We start from the raw sequence: 25,488 nt of genomic DNA, 5'->3' as shown, positions 1-25,488 counted from the left end.
CAGCATACGCTGGTACCTAATTTGAGGATAGTATGATGAGCAACGACCGTGCTATCGCCAGACCTACAAAGCACGAGTTAAGCACAGCACCATTCAGCAACGGCTCCTATTATGACATAATACACACACACATTTGTACCGATATTTTCGTACTTATGCATCTCACTCACCCCATCTTCCGTTATTCCTAAGAGAATACTCATAAAAACAAAGCGGAAAGTTCACGAAACTCCAGCCTGTTCTGCTTAAGTACAAAATGGCTAGTCCTTGGAAAATTCAGTTTGAAACATAAACGAACGACGACATATTTTTCAAGCATAAACTATTAGATTCCTGGAGCAACGGAACTTGGGAAGAAAATTCGAGCAGAAATAACTGGTTCCCTTTCAATAACTTTTGGGGGTTCGGATTCTGATCCAAAACCGCCTTCAACTTGTAGCTGCAAATTAACCTGAGGGTTATCAAAATAACAGGTCATTAAAATAACAGAGTTTCTATGAAAAAAAAAACGAATACAAACGGAAAGACACAAAGCCAAACACAAATTAGCCTGAGGGTCATTCAAATAACCGAGTTTCTATGAAAAAAAAATCAAATACAAACGGAGAGACACAAAGACAAACACAGAAGAATTCTTCGTAGAGACCAGAGCAGTCAGTATAAAGTCACTCAACCCCAACTTAAATTTATAGAAATGATAGCAACATTTATCACGGATAATAAAGACGCGTTATGCTTTTCATATAATGCAAAAATGATCTACGAAAACTACAGTTGTGATCATCATTAGAATCATGCAAAAATGCATACAAAAAGTCTCTCTCTCTCTCTCTCTCTCTCTCTCTCTCTCTCTCTCTCTCTCTCTCTCGCCTCAAACTCTCTCTCTCCTCTTTCTCTTCCTCTAAAATAAATATATATATTATATATGGATATTATATGTAATGTATATGAATATTTATATATTATATATATATATATTATATATATATAATATATATATATATATATAATATATATATATATATATGTAAATATATGTATGTATATATATATATATATATATATATATATATATATATATGTATATATATGTAAATATATGTATGTATATATATATATTATAATATATATATATATATATATATATATATAATATATATATATAATACATATAGCAAAGTTTAATACTGTATGCGTGTTCTAATAAATGTTGTAGGGAGGCCCACTAAAATTTGGAAAAAATTGAAAGTTTTTATTTAAGCTTATATAAAAATTTCAATTTTTTCCAAATTTCAGTGGGCTTCCTACATATATACATATATGTATACATATATCTATATATATATATATATATATATATATATATATATATATATCTATGTGTGTGTGCATGTGTATGTGTGTGTATGTATGTAAATATATTTTCAAAACCAAGCAGTTCCCTCCTTAAGAGGTGCATCCGTAGAATAAAACTGTCCCCGTACATTCTTGTGTTTCAATGACGCTCACACGCACGAGCGCATATGCATTAACGCAAAATATAAGAACAAAGGATTTGCTTTCTTTATTCTGAGACTTCACTGCGTGTTACCCGTGTGAATGCGAGCCGTATCTCTCCGTTTGTTTCAGCGAACAATTATTTGCTTTTAAGAGATAGACTGGGGCTATACCCCAGTACGGACATGGAGATAAACTGTAATTTATTAACTTGTTGGTCTTTGTTTCCGAACAAAGACTTCCGGAGAACATAATCTTATTGATATTACATGTAATTAATGTTATTCTTTCCGTATCTTGACATAACAGGAATATGGAGAAATATTTTTAAATAATGTTGCAACCACAATACCTTATATACATGTACCTTTACACACACACACACACGCGCGCACGGACGCACGCGCGCGCGCGCGGTAACACACACGCACACACACATATATATATAATATATATCATATATATATATATATATATATATACTATATATATATATATATAGTGTGTGTGTGTTTAATTTATGCATATACATATACATATAGTTTGGTGCTAGTCCACCTTTTGTAACCAAACTTGGACTAATAGACAACAAATGTATCACCTTAAATACCCATAATCTAAGCTACCATTCAATTGCATTCATTTAATTTCAACTAAAAGATAAAACCACAAAAAATGCCGCAAACGAAGCTTGAAAATTACCTGGCATAAATAATTCCTAAGAAATGCTATTGAACTCCCAGACTAAAGGAAAGGGAAAACACTGACAGACTTGCCTTTCATTTGCATAGGAATGGAGCATTTTTACCTTCAGACTAGACAACAAAGTCACTCTCCTATCCAACGGTGCTCTGAATACTTTTCCAGAAGCCGTAAGGTTACCCTGTTCGGGTGAAAGTCTAAAAGTTTTACGTTAAAACTTTTTTTTTTTTTTACCTAGGTCAACTTGAGGAGAGTTGTGTTTACAAACTCCATCCCCAAAATAAAGAGGAAGAGGCTCTAGTAAAAGTTGCACTCTGAATAACAAAACGCAGTGCGCCACACACACACACACACACACACACACACACACACACACACACACACATATATATATATATATATATATATATATATATATATATATATATATATATATCGTATATATATATATATATGTGTGTGTGTGTGTGTATTATATTACGTATATATAGTATATAATAATCTTTATACATATATATGAGAGGAGACGAGAAGAGAGAGACGAGAGGATAAGAGAGAACGAGAGAGAGAGAGAGAGAGAGAGAGAGAGAGAGAGGATATTTGCATCTTCTGCCATATAACTAAAAATAACAGTTTGGCTTATCGAGAACGTCGAGGAACGTCAATGATCGACAGCAGCAGGTCTAGCATTGTAGTTAAACGTGGGTTGCACTATCCGTAGAGTTTATTAGACGGTGCAGATTCTGTGAATCGCGCTGGAAAAAAGTCAAAAGTATTCTAGCGGTTATAAAATGGGATATCTAATTACCTACAGTTGTGAAGATTAATGGGATAATAGCTACATGTTAATAATATTAATCTCATTCAAAATATACTCCGAACAATGATCATGTTTACTGCCTACACAAAATGCAGAAAATTAATAATACCCTTATGCATGAGTGTTAGTTGAGCAGACAATTAAATGTTTCACTTTCGAACATTAGAACGCTATGCACCAAAAATTTCTTCATTACTTCGTAAATGCTATATTTTTGTAATATAACGGGCGAACACGCGATAATCTTTGATTTAGGTTATATATTTGCCAAAAGAAAACTTTTTGTGCCATCAAAATAGCAAAACTAACGCGTATGTGATTCAACTTTTCAGATAATTAAAAAAAGGAAAAGAAGAAGAAAAAAAAGTTTCAAAACATCACTAAGGTCATTTACCCAACAAGAACGACAATCATGATGGCAGGTGTATAAGAAGAACTACTTATCAAAATAAATGCGCACTGAATAATCACAAAGAAAAGTAAAACACAGAAACCAGCAACTCTTCCCCGCCCAAGAAGAGCAAGAGCTTTCGTTTCCTTCCCTCGACAGTTTTCACGTGCCAAGACCTGAATCGGTATGAGGGTCATTCCGACTGGGGCCACGTCCACCATTTTACCACTTATCTTTCGGCATTTTCCGCTGCTCAAACGTGAGCATTTTATAAAATCGGGTGCACGAAAAAAAGAAATAAAAGTCAAACCTGGTTCTTGTTTTTGAAGGGACGGAATTTGTCTTGGGATTACGTTTGCTGAGTTTATTCGAATTATATATATATATATATATATATATATATATATATATATATATATATATATATATAATATATATATATATATATATATATATATATATTATGGCATTTTGAGCAAAAGCAAAAACTAAACCGATGACAGACGGGGTGAATTTCATGTTATTTTTTACATAACATTCCTAATAATACTTTGTTAAAAAAAACTACATAACATGAATAGTAATTTTCTTTCGCACAAAACAAACAAAAAAAGGAAATTACTAAAAATAATTTTAAATCTATACATACACGCACAAACATATTTAATATATATATATATATATATATATATATATATATATATATATATATATATATATATATATATATAAGCACACACACATACACACGGGCGAGACTCGGCAAGCTATCGGAAAAGCCAAACCAATCCAAGTTCCCCGCGAGACCTGAACAAAATGGATGTATGAGAGTGTTTGGATTGCTCAGCCGGGGGGTTCTGTTAATTGGTTCCTTCCCAGGGGCCCAATACACCTCTCAATTTACTGGCACGAGAGGCCTCCTCTCAGCTAAACGGTGACAAATATCGTTACTTTTTCGAGTGGAAAATACCTACGTGGAACACCCTTTGGTATCAATGGCTGGTTCCGGTGAACGATCTACGAAATATATCGGTGCAGTTGTACGTAATGAAAGCATTTAAATGCCGGATAAGAGACCCAAATTCCAATGCAATGATGCTGCTTTATTTTATAATGGTTTTAATATGTTTATTTTGAAATAGGTCCTTTTCTAATAGCAAATCTTATTAAGGATTATCTTGGTAAAGTTTTCTTAATACCTCGAGGGGTGTATGTAGGAAGATAATTCTTCTCGATGTTTGTAATTATTTTCCACATAATGTTTCTGTTTACCTGGAAATATTTTTGTGACGTCTCGCCATTTATTTCTGACGCCATCCTGAAAAAGACCACGAACGGACCAATGGTCCACTGAATACACTAAATCTCGACTAGTTATTCAAAAACATGAATTGGGTTACATCTCTCTCTCTCTCTCTCTCTCTCTCTCGTCTCTCTCTCATTCCCTCTTCGGCTCTCATCTCTCTCCTCTCTCTCTCTCTCTCTCGAAGGAAATTAGGTTTATGACACACGAAATGCTTCTCCAGGGATCCCCAGTCTCATTCAATCCACACTCAAGCACAGCAATAGAAAGTTTAGGAGTCGTGATTGCCCATGCATTTTACTGTCACGTGGTAAAACGTCCAAGATTCTCACAGGCAATCCATCCGCGCAATCCCGCAGACTTCGAGTGTACATGCACATCATCCTCCATACTTGACTGAATGCAAACATGATAAATCCAAATATATAAAATGAGTGATACTTGTAATACGCCAAGCAAAATGAAGTATAATCAAATACAGAATTTGCAACCTCATCTTATTTAAGGCTCTCAGTGATTTCCTCGATTCCGAAAACAGTCAATTCCTTCAGCTTTATGGGCAAAGTTCTAAGTGGCAGTCGGAGAAAATTGGGAGGGATGGCCGATTTACGTCTAGTCTGGGGAACAATAAATTTCCGTGTAGGTATTTCAATAAGAATTATAGGGCTGCAAATGCACGTCTTGCTAATTACTCTACCATAAATAATAATATAATATATATATATATATATATATATATATATATATATATATATATATATATATATATGTATATATATACATATCATATATATGTGTAGATATATATATATATATATATATATATATATATATATATATATATATATATATATATATATAATATATAATATTATATATATTTATATATATATATATATATATGTGTGTGTGTGTGTGTGTGTGTGTACTATGTGTAAGTATGTATATATAATATATATATATATATATATATATATATATATATATATATATATATATATATATATACATATATAGATATATATATATATATATAGATATATATATATATATATATATATATATATATATATATCTATATATATAGATATATATAGATATAAATAGATATATATATATATATATATATATATATATATATATATATATATATATATACGCTATTCCCGTAACGAGGGTGCCCTTTGGAATACGATCAGGCCACCATCTCAGCCAAATTCATGCTTTCACTGCTGAATAGTGGATGAAACTCCTGAGCGAAGAACCCCAAAACTCCAGCCGCTTTATGCATTTGCACCAAAGGGCTCGAATACCAATAATGTCATAAATGTAAGAATATATGGTAAAATCGTAGCATGAATACCATCTCCGCGGTATACGGAAGAAGACTACCGGTCATTCAACTTCAATTATGACCAATTAGTTTTTGTTTGTTTGTAAGGTGTTTTTACGTTGCATGAAACCGGTGGCTATTAAGTAATGGGACCAACGGCTTTACGTGACTCCCGAACCACGTAGAGAGTGAACCTCTCTCACGTACAGAGTTTATTTTGCGTCCTCTTCCAGGCTGCCTCTAAGAAACTGACAAGACCTAAAGCCAACTTTCGTTTACTTATGATCGCCGCAAATACTGGAGGGGTTCGAAGTGAACCAACTATCGAATTGGAGGCCGTCTTACCACTGGCATTCAACCTGGGCCAAACACCAAAACAGCTAGCTGAGCAATCACGCGACGTCACGATCGTTCGACCTCATTAAAATCGGAGCTTCAAAGTTCCTGCAGACGTGATGTTCCTGAAGGAAGTTGCCCCCCTAATGCCATTAGGAGGTCGAGAAAAGTGTCGCGCAGCGTCATTACACTCTAAGGATGTCGTGTGCCCTTCCGGGCGGATTCCAGTAAGGCCCGTTTGATCGCATTCCGGAATGCCTCCGATATCAGGCTTAATAAGAGGCCTCAGTACCATAACTGCTTTCGTACCGTCTTCAAACGCGTTGCTTTCGGTAACGCGCTTTTTTTTTTTTTTTTTTTTTTTTTTTTGTAGTTTAACGTATCATTACCAACACAAAAAAGCGCGCCTGTCCCGGTGGAAAAAACTAGAGAATTTCTAAAATAAGTAAATGGTTGCAATGGAACATCGGAAAACATTGCAAATAGGCATAAATTCGCAGATCCCGCAAATCCACTATAACGTATTCCTTAAGCGTCCAACAACACAACGCTAGATACAAGAAGCAACTCACGGATATGATGCATCAAATAAAAAGAAGGCAAGGAAATATAACGGAATTTGTGTCGCGTGTTATCTGTATCGATGCCATACTGTGGGTACAAGAATAGGCCAGACTATGCAGGATACATGTAGGCGCCAAAAAAAATCAAAAATTAGAAAATAAAATTAAAAGTTCTTGGTTAACCTAATAACCCAACAAATCTTTGGAATGCAAAAATTACTATATTGTGATCTATGGCAAGCATGTTCATACTCATTCTTGAAGTTTAATACTCATTCTTGATGCTTTATCGAAAATAAAACATATACCATAAAGTTACCGAGATTCTCAACCAACAAAGCCCAGCAAATAACTTTCTTTGACAAGATACCATAAGACGTAAATCACTCACACATCGAAAGAATACCAATATATCTATCAATGTGGCATTAAAAGAACTTCCCATTATAAACATAGATTTTAAAGAAAGGTTGTTTTTCTTTTCAGCATGGATGCTGGGATGGGTCATGTGCAAGTCGGTAGCTTACGTGCAAGGAGTTTCGGTGTCTGCATCCGTCAATTCTCTTGTAGCTGTCTCATTAGACAGGTAAGTATTACAGAACAGGGATTGAATCTCTCTCTCTCTCTCTCTCTCTCTCTCTCTCTCTCTCTCTCTCTCTCTCTCTCTCTCTCTCTCTCTCTGAGCCATCTCAAAAACATAAAAAATCGAAATTACATCCTAAATCCTATAAATAAAGTGCACTGCGTTTTTGGACTTCTTTTTTTAATACTTGATTCTCTCTCTCTCTCTCTCTCTCTCTCTCTCTCTCTCTCTCTCTCTCTGAGCCATCTCAAAAATATAAAAAATCGAAATTACATCCTAAATCCTATATATAAAGTACACTGCGCTTTTGGACTTCTTTTTTTTAATACTTGATTCTCTCTCTCTCTCTCTCTCTCTCTCTCTCTCTCTCTCTCTCTCTCTCTCTCTCTCTCTCTGAACCCATCTCAAAAATATATAAAAAAGAGTTATCAGCAATCTTTCCCATGAAATTAATACTGTTCGCCCATCTTTTAGCTTGTGAGTTTTCAATATCTACCCCGCTGCCACTCACTTGCAGACTCCTGGCCATCTGGTTCCCTTTGAAGATGCAGATTACGACCCCACGAGCCAGGGCTATCATCATCATCATCTGGATCATGGCCATCACTTCTGCCATACCTTACATGATCTACTTCGAGACGAAAGTATTCGATTCTGAAGTCCCGGAGGTCATTATTTGTGTAGAGGTCAGTGGTTTATCACTATTTGTTGAAAGCCCCGAAGATGAACGGGAAGTTATTTTTTTTATGGTTGGGGAGGGCGGGGTAACGCTGTGCAACTCAATTTTGCAAATTTATAAAAAAAAAATTACGTAAATCCTAGGTAAGAAAACCTGACATAAAAAGCATTAATGCACTTCTGATGATGTTATTTCATAATTCGCGAAGTCTAAATCTGTCAATGTCTCTAACCATGGTTTTCTATTGTCCAAAAAAAAAAAACAAAAAAAACACAGATGTGGCCCAACAGATCGGCAGAGAGGCTTTACTTCCTGATAGCCCACCTGCTCCTCTGCTACCTGGTTCCTCTAGTCCTCATCTCCTGCTGCTACTTAATGATATGGCTCAAGGTGAGTGACATTCTTGACATTTTTTCAGATGGTTATTCACTGCACACTCGTTCCGTTGCTCAATCTCCATTGTTTCTCAGTTACAATCGTTACTTCTTAGTACTTCAAGAGTTGCCAAACTTTTGCTGCATGTTTCAGTAGTGTATTAATCCAGTCTTTTTATTCACAGTCAGATTATTTTCAAGTCTTCAATTACGTCTTTTAATATGAGTAGCCTTGTTTTATATTGTAACAAGAAATGACAGCATAATTTTTTCAAGAATCTTGGTAATTCTCCCCTTCTACTTTAGCAAATAACATCTCTGACCACATTCCATGACCAAAAGCAAAACGAAATTTGTAAGAACTCAGAAAAATAGTAGATTTAAAAATGAAACAAAAACTGTCCAAGTAACCTGATAAAAAGAATAGAGGCAGCTTAATTTTTCCAAGTAGCTTGGTACTTCTTTTCTTCAACTTTCCCAGATAACATCACTGATTACATTCCTTGTCCAAATAAATACATTTGGAAGCGCTCACGAAATGTATATTTAAAAAAATGCTAAAGTATCTTGATGATAAAAGAATAAAGAGAATGCTTAGTTTTTGTTTTTTTTCAAAGTATCTCGGTACTTCTCCTCTTCCACATTCCCAAATAACATCACTGATCGCAAAGCCTCCACGGTAAATAAATTTACACGAGCTCGCAAAAAGTAAATTTAAAAATAAATCACGAAAAAGAAAAACAAGTATCTTGAAGACAAAACATCGACGGCAAATAAATTTGTAGGAGCTCACAAAAAGTATATTTAAAAATAAATCACGAAAAATAGAACCAATTACCATTATGATAAAACCTCGACGGCAAATAAATTAGTAAGTGCTCAAAAAAAGTATATTCAAAAATAAATTACGAAAAATAAAATCAAGTAGCTTGATGATAAAACCTCCACAGTAAATAAATTTGCACGAGCTCGCAAAAAAGTAAATTTAAAAATAAATCACGAAAAATAGAACCAATTCCCATGATGATAAAACCTCGACGGCAAATAAATTAGTAAGTGCTCAAAAAAAGTATATTTAAAAATAAATTACGAAAAATAAAAACAAGTAGCTTGATGATAAAACCTCCATAGTAAATAAATTTGCACGAGCTCGCAAAAAGTATATTTAAAAATAAATCACGAAAAATAAAAACAAGTACCTTGATGATAAAACCTCGACGGCAAATAAATTTGTAAGTGCTCACAAAAAGAAATGTAGATTTAAAAATAAAACAAGGTCTGCCCAAGTAACCTGACCATTCTTGAGGTCACAAACTCCCCTCTCATCTGCTTGCTTTTTGTCTCGGTGTCTCGCACAGGTGGCTCGCAGGACCATCCCGGGAGACACGCGGGACGCCGCCATCCTGGAGATGCAACAGCGGAGCAAGGTTAAGGTCATCAAGATGCTGGTGGTGGTTGTCATCATTTTCATGCTGTCTTGGCTCCCGCTTTACGCCATCTTCACAAGGATAAAGGTTCGTATCTCTCTCTCTCTCTCTCTCTCTCTCTCTCTCTCTCTCTCTCTCTCTCTCTCTCTCTCTCTTTCTCAGTGCCATTTTGCTTGGTGAGACGTTACCGCGCACAGTCTGATTAATCAACAGATATCACACGTTTAACATGCGTCTACAAATAGAAAATATCTAGAAGTGCTCGTGAACTGTCGGTGATAAGATTGTGAAAATAGTAGGATAAAGCGTCTACTAAGTTAGCTTATTAAGTGAAATATTGTAAATCAGATCAAGATGGCAGTAAGTTCAAACTGCGGAAAGAAATGGCGTAATCTTGCGTGTCTAGCAGATTCGCAATATGATGAGGTAGCAGGAAGGAGCTGGCATTTCTCATCTATGAGATCAACAACAGCCCTAATCAAAAAGATACAAAAGCATTCATAGACATATTAGAAGGATATGAGCCTTCAAACTGGAACAAATCAACAGAAAACATCTTGAAAATAATTGAAGAAGTTCCAAATAAAATTCAAGTGGTCAACAGACTCATAAAGAAAATTTACATCAATCAACATATTCCCACAAAGAAAATGAATAAGGTGAATATTGTGAATATACTAATTGATGCAATAGGAAAAAGAATGCCAAAAGCATGCAAACTTTGTAAGATGTGGTATAGCATAGTTAATCCACAAAACCTGATCAGAAAATGTTCTGCATGCAACATTCCAACGCATCCTCAATGTGCTGAAGTAATGCAAAATATGAGTAAGGATACCAGAATATTTTGCTCAACATGTCTATCATGGATAGAAAATGTTATTAAATCAAGACTTAATGTACAAATAGTTGATGATGAAGAGGAAGAGGAAGAAGAAGAGGAAAACAGAAGAGAAGAAAACAAACCTGAAATGACAGAAAAAAATAAGGAAAACAAAGAACAAGACAAGAGTATGGATGCAGAAATACTCATTGATACTACATATGAGGAAATCAAGCAGCATACATACGAAGAAATAAATTACGACATGACAACACAAAATAAAATCCCGAAGAGGCTCTACCCAGATCTGCACACTGATGGGAAAGAGGAAACAATAGAAAAGAGAGACAAAGTCTGCAACCTTTTGAAAAGAGGGAATTGCAGATTCGGTGAAAGATGTTACTACAAACATCCCAAGTTATGTCACAACTATGAAATCTATGGTAAATGTGCATACCTAAACAGCTATGAGGATGATTTCAGAGATCTACATCCAAAAATATGCAAAAACCTAAAACAAGGAAAAGGATGTAAGTTCGACAAAAAATGTAAATATATGCACCTTGTAGCCATGAATCAAAATCAATTAAATAATCAATTAAAAAGCAAGCCATCACCGCGATATGGAATGTCAGCAAAGAATTTCCAAGCATCAGCTCCAAGATACTACAGCTCAAGAGATAAATACTGTATGTACGATGCTAGGGATATTTCAGATACGGAGAAAATTGCAGAGTCAGACACAAAATGAATAATTATGATGAAGGAAGATCAAATACTATGGAAAAGTTGGATTTTTTAATGTTAGAATTTCTGGAAATGAAGAAAAGAACAACATACCAGAACAGGAAAGAGACGTGGGAAAATCCTTATTATTACCCATATTAAATGAAGGAGATAACACGCAAACCATCATAGTGATGAATGCACAGGGTTTAGTTATGAGTAACTCAAACAGAAAAATAGAGTACTTAGAAGAACTAACCAAAATTGAAAAGAAAATAGATATAATGAATATAAGTGAAACCTGGTATTCCCAAGAGACTGGGAATGACGATCAAATAAAAGGGTTCCAAACTTATAGATCAGATAGAAAAAAATAGGAATCAAGGGGAACCACGATATATGGGAAAGACAAAAAACAAGGAAAAATATATGAGAAATATAGTAACTCAGAATGTGAACTAATAGCGGTAGAATTTGAATCTGTGAAAAATTAATGAACATAGTAATATATAGACCCCCTAACACTAAAAAGTTTGACACAATAATAGAAAAATTGGATGATATATGTAGAAATCACAAAAACTGGACTATTCTCCTATCCGGAGACTTTAACTTTCCTTTCGTAGACTGGAAAGAACGAATAGGAGATTGTGGTTATATTTATACATATAAAAACGAGCGTAATAGTAGTGCAGAAGATAAGAGCCAATTCGAAAAGCTATTAGATATGCTACTAGAATACAACATTCAACAAATAAATCACCTGCCAACAAGAAAGGAAAATACTTTAGACCTAGTATTTGTGACTAGGTGAATTATGTTAAAGAAATAATAGTTTATAATGCCAGTATTTCAGACCATAATGTTCATAGAATTAACAGTCCATTCCAAAGCCAGTGAAAATAGAGATAAGCAAGAAATGAAAAAGTGGGAAGGATATGGAAAATACAACTTCTACAGTAAAAATATAAAATGGTCAGACATTTTCGTAAGTGATGATATAAAGGTAAATACGGAGATATTATATAAAATATTAGAGAAAATAGTGGATAAATATATACCGAAGAAGAAAAGTAAACATCAGTCATGCATACCAAAAGACAGAAGGATCTTGTTCCAGAAAATCAGAAAGTGGAAAAAAGGTCTTGCAAAAGAAAAAAATGCATGGAAAGTGATCGAACTAAAAAGTAAGATAGAAAATGCAGAACAAAAGATTATACAATCAAAAGAAAATGAAAAATGGGACTTGGAAGAAAAAACCCTAGTAAATATCAAGCAAAACCCCAAACTATTGTACTCATATGCGAAAAAGATGAATAAAAGAAGAATAGAAATAGGCCTTCTAAGAATTGAAGGGAGATTAACGAATGAAAAAAGGAAATATGCAACATATTGGCAGAACGATATAAGAGAGAATTCACCCCTAGAATTGATAATGAAGATAATGATATAGAAGTAAGGGATGAAATACTGAATATTTGGCAGACATAGATATCAATGAAGCTGATATTGTGCAGGCTATTAATGAAATTAAAAATGGAGCCGCTGCTGGGCCTGATGATGGCCCTGTTATTTTGTTAAAGAAAGTAGTTCATTCTATCGCAAAGCCACTTGCAATATTATTAAGGCAAAGTGTAGATACATACAAGACTTATGATGAGCACAAATTAGCATATATTACCCCTACTTTCAAAAGTGGATCAAGACTAGAGGCAAGTAATTATAGGCCTGTGAGTCTAACATCACATATTCAAAAATATGAAAACCGGAAATGAAACAGATGTGGTTTATCTAGACTTTGCAAAAGCTTTTGACAAGGTAGATCATAATATATTAGCGAAGAAAATTAGAAAACATAATATAGTGGATAAAGTAGGAAGATGGTTAAAAGAATTTTTACACAACAGAAAACAGATAGTTATTTCAATCGATGAGAAATTGGATGAAGCTAAGGTAATATCCGGTGTGCCACAAGGTACGGTGTTAGCTGCATTACTGTTTGTTATTATGATTGCAGACATAGACAGTAATGTTAAGGACTCGGTAGTGAGTAGTTTCGCCGATGACACAAGAATAAGTAGAGAAATTACTTGTGATGAAGATAGGAACGCGCTACAAAGAGACCTTAACAAAGTATATGATTGGGCAGAGGTAAATAGGATGGTATTTAACTCTGATAAATTTGAATCGATAAATTATGGAGACAGAGAAGGAAAGCTATATGCATATAGGGAACCTAATAATGAGACAATCACAAATAAGGAAGCAGTTAAAGACCTTGGTGTGATGTTGAATAGGAACATGTTATGCAATAATCAAATAGCAATTTTATTGGCAAAATGTAAAGTAAAAATGGGAATGTTGTTACGGCACTTCAAAACAAGAAAAGCTGAACACATGATTATGCTTTATAAAACATATGTTCGTAGTCCACTTGAACATTGCAATATGATACGGTACCCACACTATCAAAAGGATATTGCACAAATAGAGAGTGTACAAAGCTCCTTTACAGCTAGAATAGAAGAAGTTATGGATCTCGACTACTGGGAAAGACTACAATCCTTAAAATTACATAGTCTAGAAAGGAGAAGAGAACGCTACATGATAATTCAGGCATGGAAACAGATAGAAGAAATTGCCGAAAACATCATGGAGCTAAAAATATCAGAAAGAGCAAGCAGAGGTAGATTAATAGTGCCCAAAACTATACCAGGAAAAATAAGGAAAACACACGGACATTAATCCACTACGCACCAGCATCGATAATGCAGCGTCTATTCAATGCATTGCCAGGTCATCTGAGGAATATATCAGGAGTGAGCGTAGATGTGTTTAAGAATAAGCTCGACAAATATCTAAACTGCATCCCAGACCATCCAAGATTGGAAGATGCAAAATATACCGGAAGATGTACTAGCAACTCTCTGGTAGACATTAGAGGTGCCTCACACTGAGGGACCTGGGCAACCCGAACAAGATGTAAGGTCTGTAAAGTAAGGCCATCTTAACAAGGATAAAGGCTCGTCTATTCCTCTCTCTCTCTCTCTCTCTCTCTCTCTCTCTCTCTCTCTCTCTCTCTCTCTTTACGCCACCTTCACAAGGATATAGGTTCGTCTCTCTCTCTCTCTCTCTCTCTCTCTCTCTCTCTCTCTCTCTCTCTCTCTCTTTCTACGCCATTTTCACAAGGATAAAGGTTCGTCTCTCTCTCTCTCTCTCTCTCTCTCTCTCTCTCTCTCTCTCTCTCTCTCTCTCTCTCCAAAACATTGCTTTTAGGAAAAGGAAGCGTTAACGTCTCCTCTTTAAGAGAGTCGCTGGAATCCTCTTCAACTCAGCCTCTAGAATTTACCACAATAAAGAATAGAAACTTGCTTCTCGTATTTACTGTCATACGAGAAGCAAGTTTCTATTCTTTATTGTGGTAAATTCTAGAGGCTGAGTTGAAGAGGATTCCAGCGACTCTCTTAAACAGGAGGCGTTAACGCTTCCTTTTCCTAAAAGCAATGTTTTTGAAGGAGAGAGAGAGCAGTGTTCTATAGCGATCTCCTCGACATCTGTCGAAAGAGCAAAAAGAGCCACCGAGAAGGAAAGAACGAATCCCATTCTGAAAAAGATGACAGTAAACAGCAGCCAGCCAATATTGCCTCTCGTAAGATCTGAAGGGAGCATGAGACTTTGTCCCACCTGCATGAATATAAACAAGTACAAAATGCGCCGAAGTTTTCTGTACATCGTATAAAGCTGTATGAAACGCAGCCACGACCGGTGGTGGCCTGTCTTGTTGGCACCTATGGCGGTACTAGATGCACGACCATAGCTGACTTTAACCTTAAATAAAATAAAAACCACCGAGGCTAGAGGGATGCTATTTAGTATGTTTGAGGATTGGAGGGTGGATGATCAGCATACCAATTTGCAGCCCTCTAGCCTCAGTAGTTTTTATGATCTGAGGACGGACAGACAAACAGCCATCTCAAGTGCTTTCTTCTAGAGAAGACCAAGAGTGGGAGGGAGAAACAGCTTTTGTAATCTAATAGCGCAACGAACTTGACGAAAACAATTCCACACACCATTAATTACTTTGTTAAGCTTATAATTATCTATTTTAATGTGAAGACCGATGGGTTGAAAACGTCAGTACCCATTTCTAGCCCAGACTGGAAGACAACATGACAGAACGCGATGAAAAGAATTATGAGCTTAACCCTTCAGAGTGTGACGGCATTTTCCATTAAAAGATGGAGGCTTCCAAGAGTCAAGGGGGAGAAAATGGGAAAAAGTAGGATTCTCCAAAAGTTGAAGCAAAACGTGATAAATAAAGTCAACGTGAAAAGAAACCAGTGATAAATGAAGAGAGAGAAGCGATGGACATGAGGAGATTCCATGTCGGCATTTTTCACAGGAATCCGAAAAGACGGACGGGAGAGAAAAATGAAGGTCTCACGCGTCAGGAGCTGCAGGAAAAAAATTTCTCAAAACTTCTAAAAAAAAAAATAAATGAATCCAAAAAATTCCAACTCTTTCATCGTCTTTCTTTTCAGCCTGTGTGCGCGCGAGTGTCCAAAACAAAAATAATTGTAATCAAATAGGAACAATGTAATTAACCTCTAGTTTTACAATGATTTGATTAAAATTTTATGGCTAAACCTGGTGTTTAAACGCTTAATTAATTTTCAAGTATATCATAAATAACCAGAATATTAGAAAAATACTATGGTCACGAAAAAACTTACATTCTTATTTTAGAGTATAATAGATTAAAATTAAAGGTAATTGACCAACAGTCCAAAAATCCAGTTCAGTTCTATAAAAATGGAAGAATGTAAGATAATCAATTTCTTCTTAAGAATATTAAGACTGAAAGCAATGGGAGATCAATATCTTCGCTTCGAGAACGACAATTAAAACTAATGTTAGTAATAAGGTTATCGATAATAAAAGTGACTGAATGTGTGCTGAAATATAGACCATAGAAGGGGATGAAAATGGCAATGCATCACTGTGTAACGAATACATTAGAAAACTAAACAAATATAGATCACAGGGGAACGGGTTACATTTCTATACGCAATGCATGCAAGCACATATACGCATGCGTGTAAACCCATGTCACTATGTGGATAATATAATAAATGAACTTATGAATACAAGTAAATTTCTGACTAACATCAGGATCGAACCCAGGTCATTCAATTGAATGACCTGGGTTCGATCCTGACGTGAGTCGGGATATCTATTTCTATTCCACTCGTGATTATGTGCTGATTATTTCTATATATATATATATATATATATATATATATATATATATATATATATATATATATATATATATAGACTGATTGATTTATTAAAGAATATCTGGCGTCGCAACTGCTAATGGTTATTGACGCCACTACAATGGAATGTATAAAGCATATGTATGTATATCCAAACTAACAAATAAACACACATACACTATATATATATATATATATATATATATATATATAAATATATATATATATATATATATGATATATATATATACATATATATACACATATATAAATATAAATAGATAAATATATATATATATATTATATTATATATATATATTCTATATAAATATATTATATATTATATTATTATATTATACTCCTAATAAATATATATATATATATATATATATATATATATATATATGATATATATAAATATATATATATAATATTATATATATATATATAATATATATTTATATATATATATATAATATATATATATATATATAGTATATATATAGTGATTTTGTGGAAGTAACTATTCAGGAAGGACACAAGGAGAGCAATTACGAAGTTGGAGAATGTAAAGACACTGGGAATTAATTTGACTGCAAAGTGGGATGCTGCTGATTGAGAGGCTGACAAGGGTTCGCACGGAATGTCTGGGTGAGGGAAGGTTCCTATAGGGAACGGGTGAATGGGTGAGAGGAATAATTGATCCATTGGTTAAGATGGTGGGGGGTGACTGTAAGAACTATATGGGAGGAGTTTGAAAGTAAACGGAAATTTTTTTTTTTATTGTTTAGTATACATATTACCGGAAAAATCTTGCTATAAAATCGGTAAACACAATGTATGTATACATATATATATATATATATATATATATATATATATATATATATATATATATATATATATAAACATATCTATATATATATATATATATATATATTAAATAGATAGATATAGAAATTTAACACACAGGCCTTTTAGTCTTGTAAAGGCCTGTGTATTTTGTAAAAAAAAAAAAAAAAAAAAAAAAAACTGACCTTCAATTTTTTTTCTGTCCACAGCTGGGTGAGGAACTAGGAGAATCCGAAGGCGCCGCCCTAGCCATCATAACCCCGGTGGCACAATGGCTGGGCTCCTCTAACTCCTGCATCAACCCCATCCTATACGCCTTCTTCAACAAGAAATACAGGAACGGGTTCCTGGCCATCGTCAAGAGTCGCTCCTGCTGTGAAACTCTGCGCTACGACTCCTACTCCCACTCCACAATGCGACGTTCCTATTACCCGTCATACCGCTCCACAATCAGACCGGAAGCGGGGGGGATGGATTCCATGAACCGACATAAAACGAGCACCAACAACATCTACACCTTCGAAGGGCGAGCTGCCTCTCGCCCCAGATACCACAGCGCCAGGCCACGCAGCCTGGCCAACGGCCTGAGTCCAGCGCTCCACTTGGCAGACAAGGTCGCCAACGAGAGCACAGCCCTCCAGGGATGCCCAAGGCCCCCTTCAAACATTGGCGGCATCGAGGTCATCGAAGTCGACGACTACAGCAACAGCTACAATGAGAACACCTCCACGTTCACCAACGGAAAGCTAGACGCAGTCGACTGAGCATGAGTGCCCGTGTGCAGCCGGTGTTTTCCGGCCCCTTTCACCTCTTCAACTTGAAATGCGGGACTCCAGTAGCCCTGGTTCTCTTCTGTCCTGTCCGTACCTGTAAACTGAAGTTAGGTCAAACCGATAACTCCCTAAATAAAGGGGGAATTCCTATACCCAGACCCTCACACCCAGGTGAGATGGGTGGCAGCCCCTTAAGACCTGAAGAGAGTTGGTCGGTCCGATCTCTCCGATCGGGATAAGGCGAGATGCTCTCTAAACCCACGTTTCACATTTCCAATTCCCACCAATATCCGAGGTGTACCACAAACGAACGAGCGCTCCACTTTAAATCTATCCTTTGTATTTGAAATGAATTCTTCGAGAAAAACTCTTCGACTGAATCAATGCAAAAACCTGTAGGTGAGACCGATGGAATAATCTGAAATGGTGGACCTCTAACGTAGACTCATGAATGTGCATGAATGTTTTCAGCTCTTCTTTGATATAAGGCGAACGAAGAGAGCTCCTTCCTGTATAAACGAAAGGACTGTACGTCAAAGAATATAGCGACAACACGCGCATGGAAAGAGAGTATTTCGAAAGACATTATGCGAATAAAAGGAAAGACCTTCATGTCCGTATATCTAAAATGAAAGTACGTGTTTCAATGGTATATACAGTGTTATTATGTCTCTTTTAGTCAACAGTAAAGTAGCTATACCACGCCGGTACGGGGAGCCGGCATGGCTCTGTTTCATTTCCAGCACATTTTTTCTCATGAGTATTATCAATAATAATTATTATCAATGTAACTCTAAGACCTATGGAAATATTGCATCTATCTACCATTCACTGCATGAACCACTTATACATAGTGTCTAGCCATTACCGCTATATGTGTACATATCTGTTGCATAGACATATATGTTAAGTAGAGACATCTATTGTTTCTCCTTGTCAGCGCCGACACGACACCATTCCTGGATGGATCTCACATTCCCGAAATGAATCCCAGTATTGCGCTCTCGCGGGAGATCGGGTCAACGGCGAACGCACAAACTAAGCGACTGACTTCCTTCCTCAGCGCGAAAGTCTTCGAGACAGCAGAAATCGACATGAATTGTGAAATGCAGGTTTTAAATGCACTTCATCAGATTTGCCAGCTGTCATGCGTCTCAGATTCTGCTGTATCAAAGAATACTGATTTATTGTATCAAGACCTCCGTTTTTATTTCCCAAAACAGGAGGAAATGCAGTCGTTCCACAAATGTACGAAATCTCACGAAATCTCGTCTGGTAATAAATCCGCCTATTTTAGTGCTTAAGGTGTTCCAATATACGTAAGCACGTAAGAATTCCTGTCAAAAGATGAATCATTCATCGTACCAAAATGTTATGATAACTGTGAAGTCTATTTTCTCTGTGACTGATCCATGTACATATATATATCGTATAATATATGACCCAGTAGGTAAAAAAAAATTAGTACGCACCTTTATCCTTTATACGTTCCAAGACATTGTGTGATGGCTCCAGGCCACGAAACTTCTCCTATTTACGGAGCAACTGTTTTCTTCGAAGCCCGAGTAGGGCGTTGCTTTGCTCTCACCATCTATGTATATGCTGTATGTATATGTATGTCCATGTATACAACGCCGTGTATGAACATATACATAGTGTATGTATGACACCTCTGTAGTCTCTGTGTCTCTGGAAATGACATCAGGACTTGGCAGTTTGCGATGACAATCCGCGGCAGCTTTTTTGTTTTGGTCCAGGTGAAGGCACCCCCGGTTACCCTACCCCTACCACCCCACCCCCCCCCCCCCCCCCCCCCCCCCCCCCACCCCTCCCTCCCTATTCCTCCCTCCCCTTCTTCCCTAGAGGCGGTGACGAACGGGCACGTTTTCCGGCATTTTTTGGGGGTATCTCGCCGCTAAATGGAGAAACGTACCCAATAATCGAATGATTTCACTTCATTGCATGAAAATACAGAAACAGATAATAAATACTGGCTACTGGGTGTCAGTTTGGCCTTAGGATACTAAAAAAATAAAATAAAATACAAATAAATAAAAAATATCAAATATGAGCTCGTTTGACACCACATTACATTAGGCCACTCGCCGTCATCCTCGAATAACGAATGTACCTGGAATACCAAATATGGATATTCAAATACCCTCATTTACAGTTTCTGACAGTTATTTTGCAGTTCATTCGCATCCTCTTCCCTTCCGTTCCATCCGGGAGCCTCATCCTAGGGTGACCTGCGCTTGTATCTGCCTGAATATAAAGAACGACGCTAACTTTTTTATCATATATATATTTAATCACGTGGAAACACAACATTGGGGGAGAATCAAATCAAAATCGCAAAATGGCAACTTTCGCAGGAGGTGAAATTTTTGCCCCGCTTTTGCCGATCGCCTCAATGTCCGCGATCCCTTGGGACCTGCTGACCTTGGGAACAGCGCCCCCGGGGGCCTGTTGCGACTCATGGGCCGCGGGGCAGGAGCATCACCGGAACAAAAATGCTTCCGACATCACGACGACATAGTATCTCTCTTGCTGCCGAATCTTGATGATGCACTGAAGTTTTCCGACGCAGGAGTTTATGATTTGAGTTTGCACTTGAAGTATCTGTTCGGCAACCTCTTCCGATGCTCACGCGACAAAGCACAAACAAAATGCTACAAAAGTAGAAACAGTTATCAACAAGAAAAGGGATTTGTATAAACGGCATAAAATGTGAATTTTCAAAAATTTTTGGCCACTGAAGATATTGTATCGGACACATCTTGCAGTGTACACAAATGCCGGCGCGCGCACACACACACACAGGCTCACACCCACATATATAATACATATGTGAATGTATGACGTGTGTATATGTGCATGTATTACAAATAACGAATATGTGGCTGCATCTTCATATACATGTGTTAAAAGTTAAGCTTTTTGTTCACTCCCCCCCCCCCCCCCCCCCCTTTTTTTTTAGTAATCATCTGGCTAGCAGGAGGAGTACATCTGCTCTTACCCAACACAGAAAGAGTTACCTGCAATGCCGGCAGTTTTTTTTTTTTTTTTTTTTTTTTTTTTTGTTTTTTTTTTTTTTTTTTTTTTTTTTTTTTTTTTTGTTCCGGGGAAACAATCAAGTGGTATCCCTTTTCGAGGAGTCTACTATGCTATTTTACTTGTTTATTCAAAGGAAGATTTGTTTGTGGATATGAGCATTATATGAAAGATACAAATGTTCTCAAATATATAAAATGTATACCACCACAAAGTCGAACCAAAGGGAGAATGGTGATGGTTACTTTGTTCCAATATTCCAAAAGGGAACTTCTTCCTCCAGAGTTTAACAATCAACTCCTTCCAGACCAATTTCCTTCCAAACAAACTTCCTTCTAGGCCAACTGCCTTCCAGACCAACTTCCTTCCAGAACAACTTCCTCCCAGAACAAATTCCTTCCAAACCAGCTTCCTTCCGGACCAACTTCCTTCCGGACCAACTTCCTTCCAGACCAACTTCCTTCCGGACCAACTTCCTTCCGGACCAACTTCCTTCCGGACCAACTTCCTTCCAGACCAACTGCCTTCCAGACCAACTGCCTTCCAGACCAACTTCCTTCCAGAACAACATCCTTCCAGACCAACTGCCCTCCAGACCAACTGTCCTCCAGACCAACTTCCTTCCAGACCAACTTCCTTCCATACCAACTTCCTTCCAGACCAACTACCCTCCAGACCAACTGTCCTCCAGACCAACTTCCTTCCAGACCAACTGCCCTCCAGACCAACTTCCAGACCAACTTCCTTCCAGACCAACTGCCTTCCAAACCAACTGCCCTCCAGACCAACTTCCTTCCATACCAACTTCCTTCCAGACCAACTGCCTTCCAAACCAACTGCCCTCCAAACCAACTTCCTTCCAGACCAACTGCCCTCCAGACCAACTTCCTTCCAGACAAACTACCTTCCAGACAAACTACCTTCCAAACCAACTGCCCTCCAGACCAACTTCCTTCCATACCAACTTCCTTCCAGACCAACTGCCTTCCAAACCAACTGCCCTCCAAACCAACTTCCTTTCATACCAACTTCCTTCCAGACCAACTGCCTTCCAGACCAACTTCCTTTCGCATTGAAATTCTCTCAAAGCGCTCCATTCACACTGCCACTTCTCCCTGACTTAACCATTCTCCCCTTCCGTTTTGATGGAATCGCGTTCATCTTACACTTCTCTTCAAACAATTTCCCGTTACTAAAAACACCGTTTTGTTATTCTCCTGGGTAGCGACGCCCCCGGGGTTTTAACCTCAGCGGGTTGAGTACAAGCAAGCTGGGGATGACCATAAAAACATAAACAAAAGACTGTGAATATCAAAAATATAATGACCATTAGGAAATATTAATACCCATCTATTTGTTAATTAATCTATTGTTTTCTTTATTAATAAATGGAAAGTTGAATTTCAAGTCAGTGACCCCTTTGGCGGGCTTGTTACTTGTTTCATCTCCTGAATAATCACTTTAAACTTTCAAACTCCATAGAAGGACCAGCATTCTGGTCCTACTACTCCAATCAGACGAAGAATTACAATCATACACAGATTTAACATATCCTTTCTTTTATCAAAACGTTTTCTTGGTTATTTACTGCTCCTCGAAAGGTATTATAAAGAATAATCTTTATTACATTAATAAATAAATATAGGACATTCGAAGGACAATCCTCTCCCTTCCCTTAATAAATATCTGCATGGTACTCCCATTTCATGGATGCCTCCAGTCATAAGAACAAAGTTATGTCTCTCTAAACTATATGAGTATATACATATAGTATATATATATATATATATATATATATATATATATATATATATATATATATATATATATATATATATATCTGGACTTAAACTAAACGGGATGGCCTGCAACAGAGATTTCATTCACAAAAATTACAACCTTTCTAGGACTAACTGTCCCCATCGTCCGGTAGCCGGACAAATGGGGATAGTTCTTGAAAGAGTGTAACCCTTAGTGAAATAAATCTCCATCAGATACCATCCTGTTAAGGTGAGGTCATGTTACAGTTTGTATGAATTCACAGTACAATTGCGCAAGTGATCAAGTTTTATATATATATATATATATATATATATATATATATATATATATATATATATATATATATATATATATAATGCATAATCATGAAAATTCAGCTTTATCAATATTCCTTTATCAAAGTCAATATTCCTGTTTTTCTAAAAGGATTTTCGTCATCAATTAAGTTCTCATAACATCAGGAATACCACATACCTCAAAACTTGTAAATAGATTGAATGCATCTTAAATTTCACCACTACCTTCGCCATTCTTCAGTAATGACTGCATCCTGCGAACTTTCACGGTCATAAACGTCGACTGTGAGGCCAGATCAGGAACTTCGAGTCTACTGCAAAATCAATGAGTGTCATCGTCAAAAGAGAGAACCAGTATTTTCCTCAACTTTCTATTTCAGAAGCCCTGTCCCTCGCCCTATAAAAACACTGATAAATTGGGGCACACATCTTGAATTATATACCGCAAACTACAATAAAAACGATCTTCACTACCAAATTCACAAAGGAGAAAAGGCCAAGACAGTCAAGGATATCTGGAGAGAGAGAGAGAGAGAGAGAGAAGAGAGAGAGAGAGAGAGAGAGATAGAGAGGAGAGAGAGAGGGGGGGGAGGGGTGAGCGTTATGACAGGTGCTTCCATGATCTGTTCTCGAAGCCAAAAATAAAATTTGTCAAGAATAGTGTGTGCTCAATAACAAACCCACAAGAGTGCTACGAAATAGTTAATCTATATATATTTCAGTTCTTAAGTGAATTAACCACTCCTGGAGTTTAATAAACGGCTTCAAGAAAAGTTATGTGTATATATATATATATATATATATATATATATATATATATATATATATATATTATATATATATAATTTCCAAATTCAGGTGCAGGTTGCCCGATGTGGGAACCTTTCGTTGACTTGTATTTGTTGTAATGTATGAGTTATGTAACCACTCACTAATACGCACACGCACACACACACGCAATAATATATTTACAAACACACATTTTTATTTTATATATTTAAAACACATTTTTATTTTATTTCCCAGGATATGAATTTTACTACTAAAAGTAAGCGCAGCTGGTGACTATCCACTTCCTCAATATTTCGAAAATATTTTCCCAAAACCAAGACAAAACGCGTTGAACCGGAACAGTCTACTACCTGTAGCCAAGAGATTTTATTTATTTATTTTTTTTTTTTGCCATTATCATTTATCAAACACGTGTTATTCATGTTGTATATCTGTTCGCTGTCATAAAAAGGTAAACCATTCAATAAAACTATAACACGACTCTGGTGTTTCGAGTTCCCTGTTTCTTGAAAAAGGATTTCAATCTATGAGCGATCTATCAGAGCCTCACACCACGGAAAATATGTGAAATAATAAACTAGCATTTTACTCAGAATTCAAAATCCTATTCCAAATTCGCAAAGCCCTACAGGAAAGTCAGTTCTACCAACATCAGTCCTTCAGCGCTCTACATTATGTTTGCCTAAAACCAGCTCTGACTACTTACAATCAAGAAAAACTCATGTTTATGCTTTAAGTGAGTTTTTCTATACGGCACACTGTGTGCGAAGAGGGGACAGAAGTAGACAGCCCAAGTATTATCAATTTCCAGAGTTAAAAATTGAAGAAGTAATAATAATAATAATAATAATAATAATACTTCGGAAGGAGACACTCTCGTAGACAGGTTTTGTTAAAAATGATTGCTGCTTCAGCACTATTAATCTTGTCGAGTCTTCTCTATTTTTTCTGATGACGGCTTTCTCGTTGTTGCTTAGACTGGCGAGCAACGCACCACAGGGCATGGTAAAATTCGGTTGAGTCATTTTGGTTTATCATTGCTTCTCTCTCCAATGCGGCGTTTCGTCCTGATCCACGGGACATTATCCAGCGATGACTGCTGA

At 36.4% G+C, this 25,488-nt stretch overlaps 1 protein-coding gene across 1 annotated transcript in view; it reads left to right on the top strand.

Annotated features, from left to right (window-relative positions):
• LOC135208835 (neuropeptide SIFamide receptor-like) overlaps nucleotides 1-20,243 on the top strand; it is a 283,736-nt gene extending 263,493 nt beyond the window's left edge. The window contains exons 4-8 of the mRNA XM_064241399.1: nucleotides 7,432-7,531; nucleotides 8,046-8,214; nucleotides 8,484-8,597; nucleotides 9,940-10,095; nucleotides 17,898-20,243. Coding sequence (XP_064097469.1) covers nucleotides 7,432-7,531; nucleotides 8,046-8,214; nucleotides 8,484-8,597; nucleotides 9,940-10,095; nucleotides 17,898-18,452 — 1,094 coding nt within the window. The 3' untranslated portion in view covers nucleotides 18,453-20,243. The remainder of the gene's footprint in view (nucleotides 1-7,431; nucleotides 7,532-8,045; nucleotides 8,215-8,483; nucleotides 8,598-9,939; nucleotides 10,096-17,897) is intronic.
• Nucleotides 20,244-25,488: the final 5,245 nt, after the last annotated feature.

Source organism: Macrobrachium nipponense, chromosome 35 (genome assembly GCF_015104395.2).
Source record: "Macrobrachium nipponense isolate FS-2020 chromosome 35, ASM1510439v2, whole genome shotgun sequence".
Taxonomy (NCBI): domain Eukaryota; kingdom Metazoa; phylum Arthropoda; class Malacostraca; order Decapoda; family Palaemonidae; genus Macrobrachium; species Macrobrachium nipponense.
Note: the sequence above shows the minus strand (reverse complement) of the source record. Positions and strands in the feature narration are given on the sequence as shown.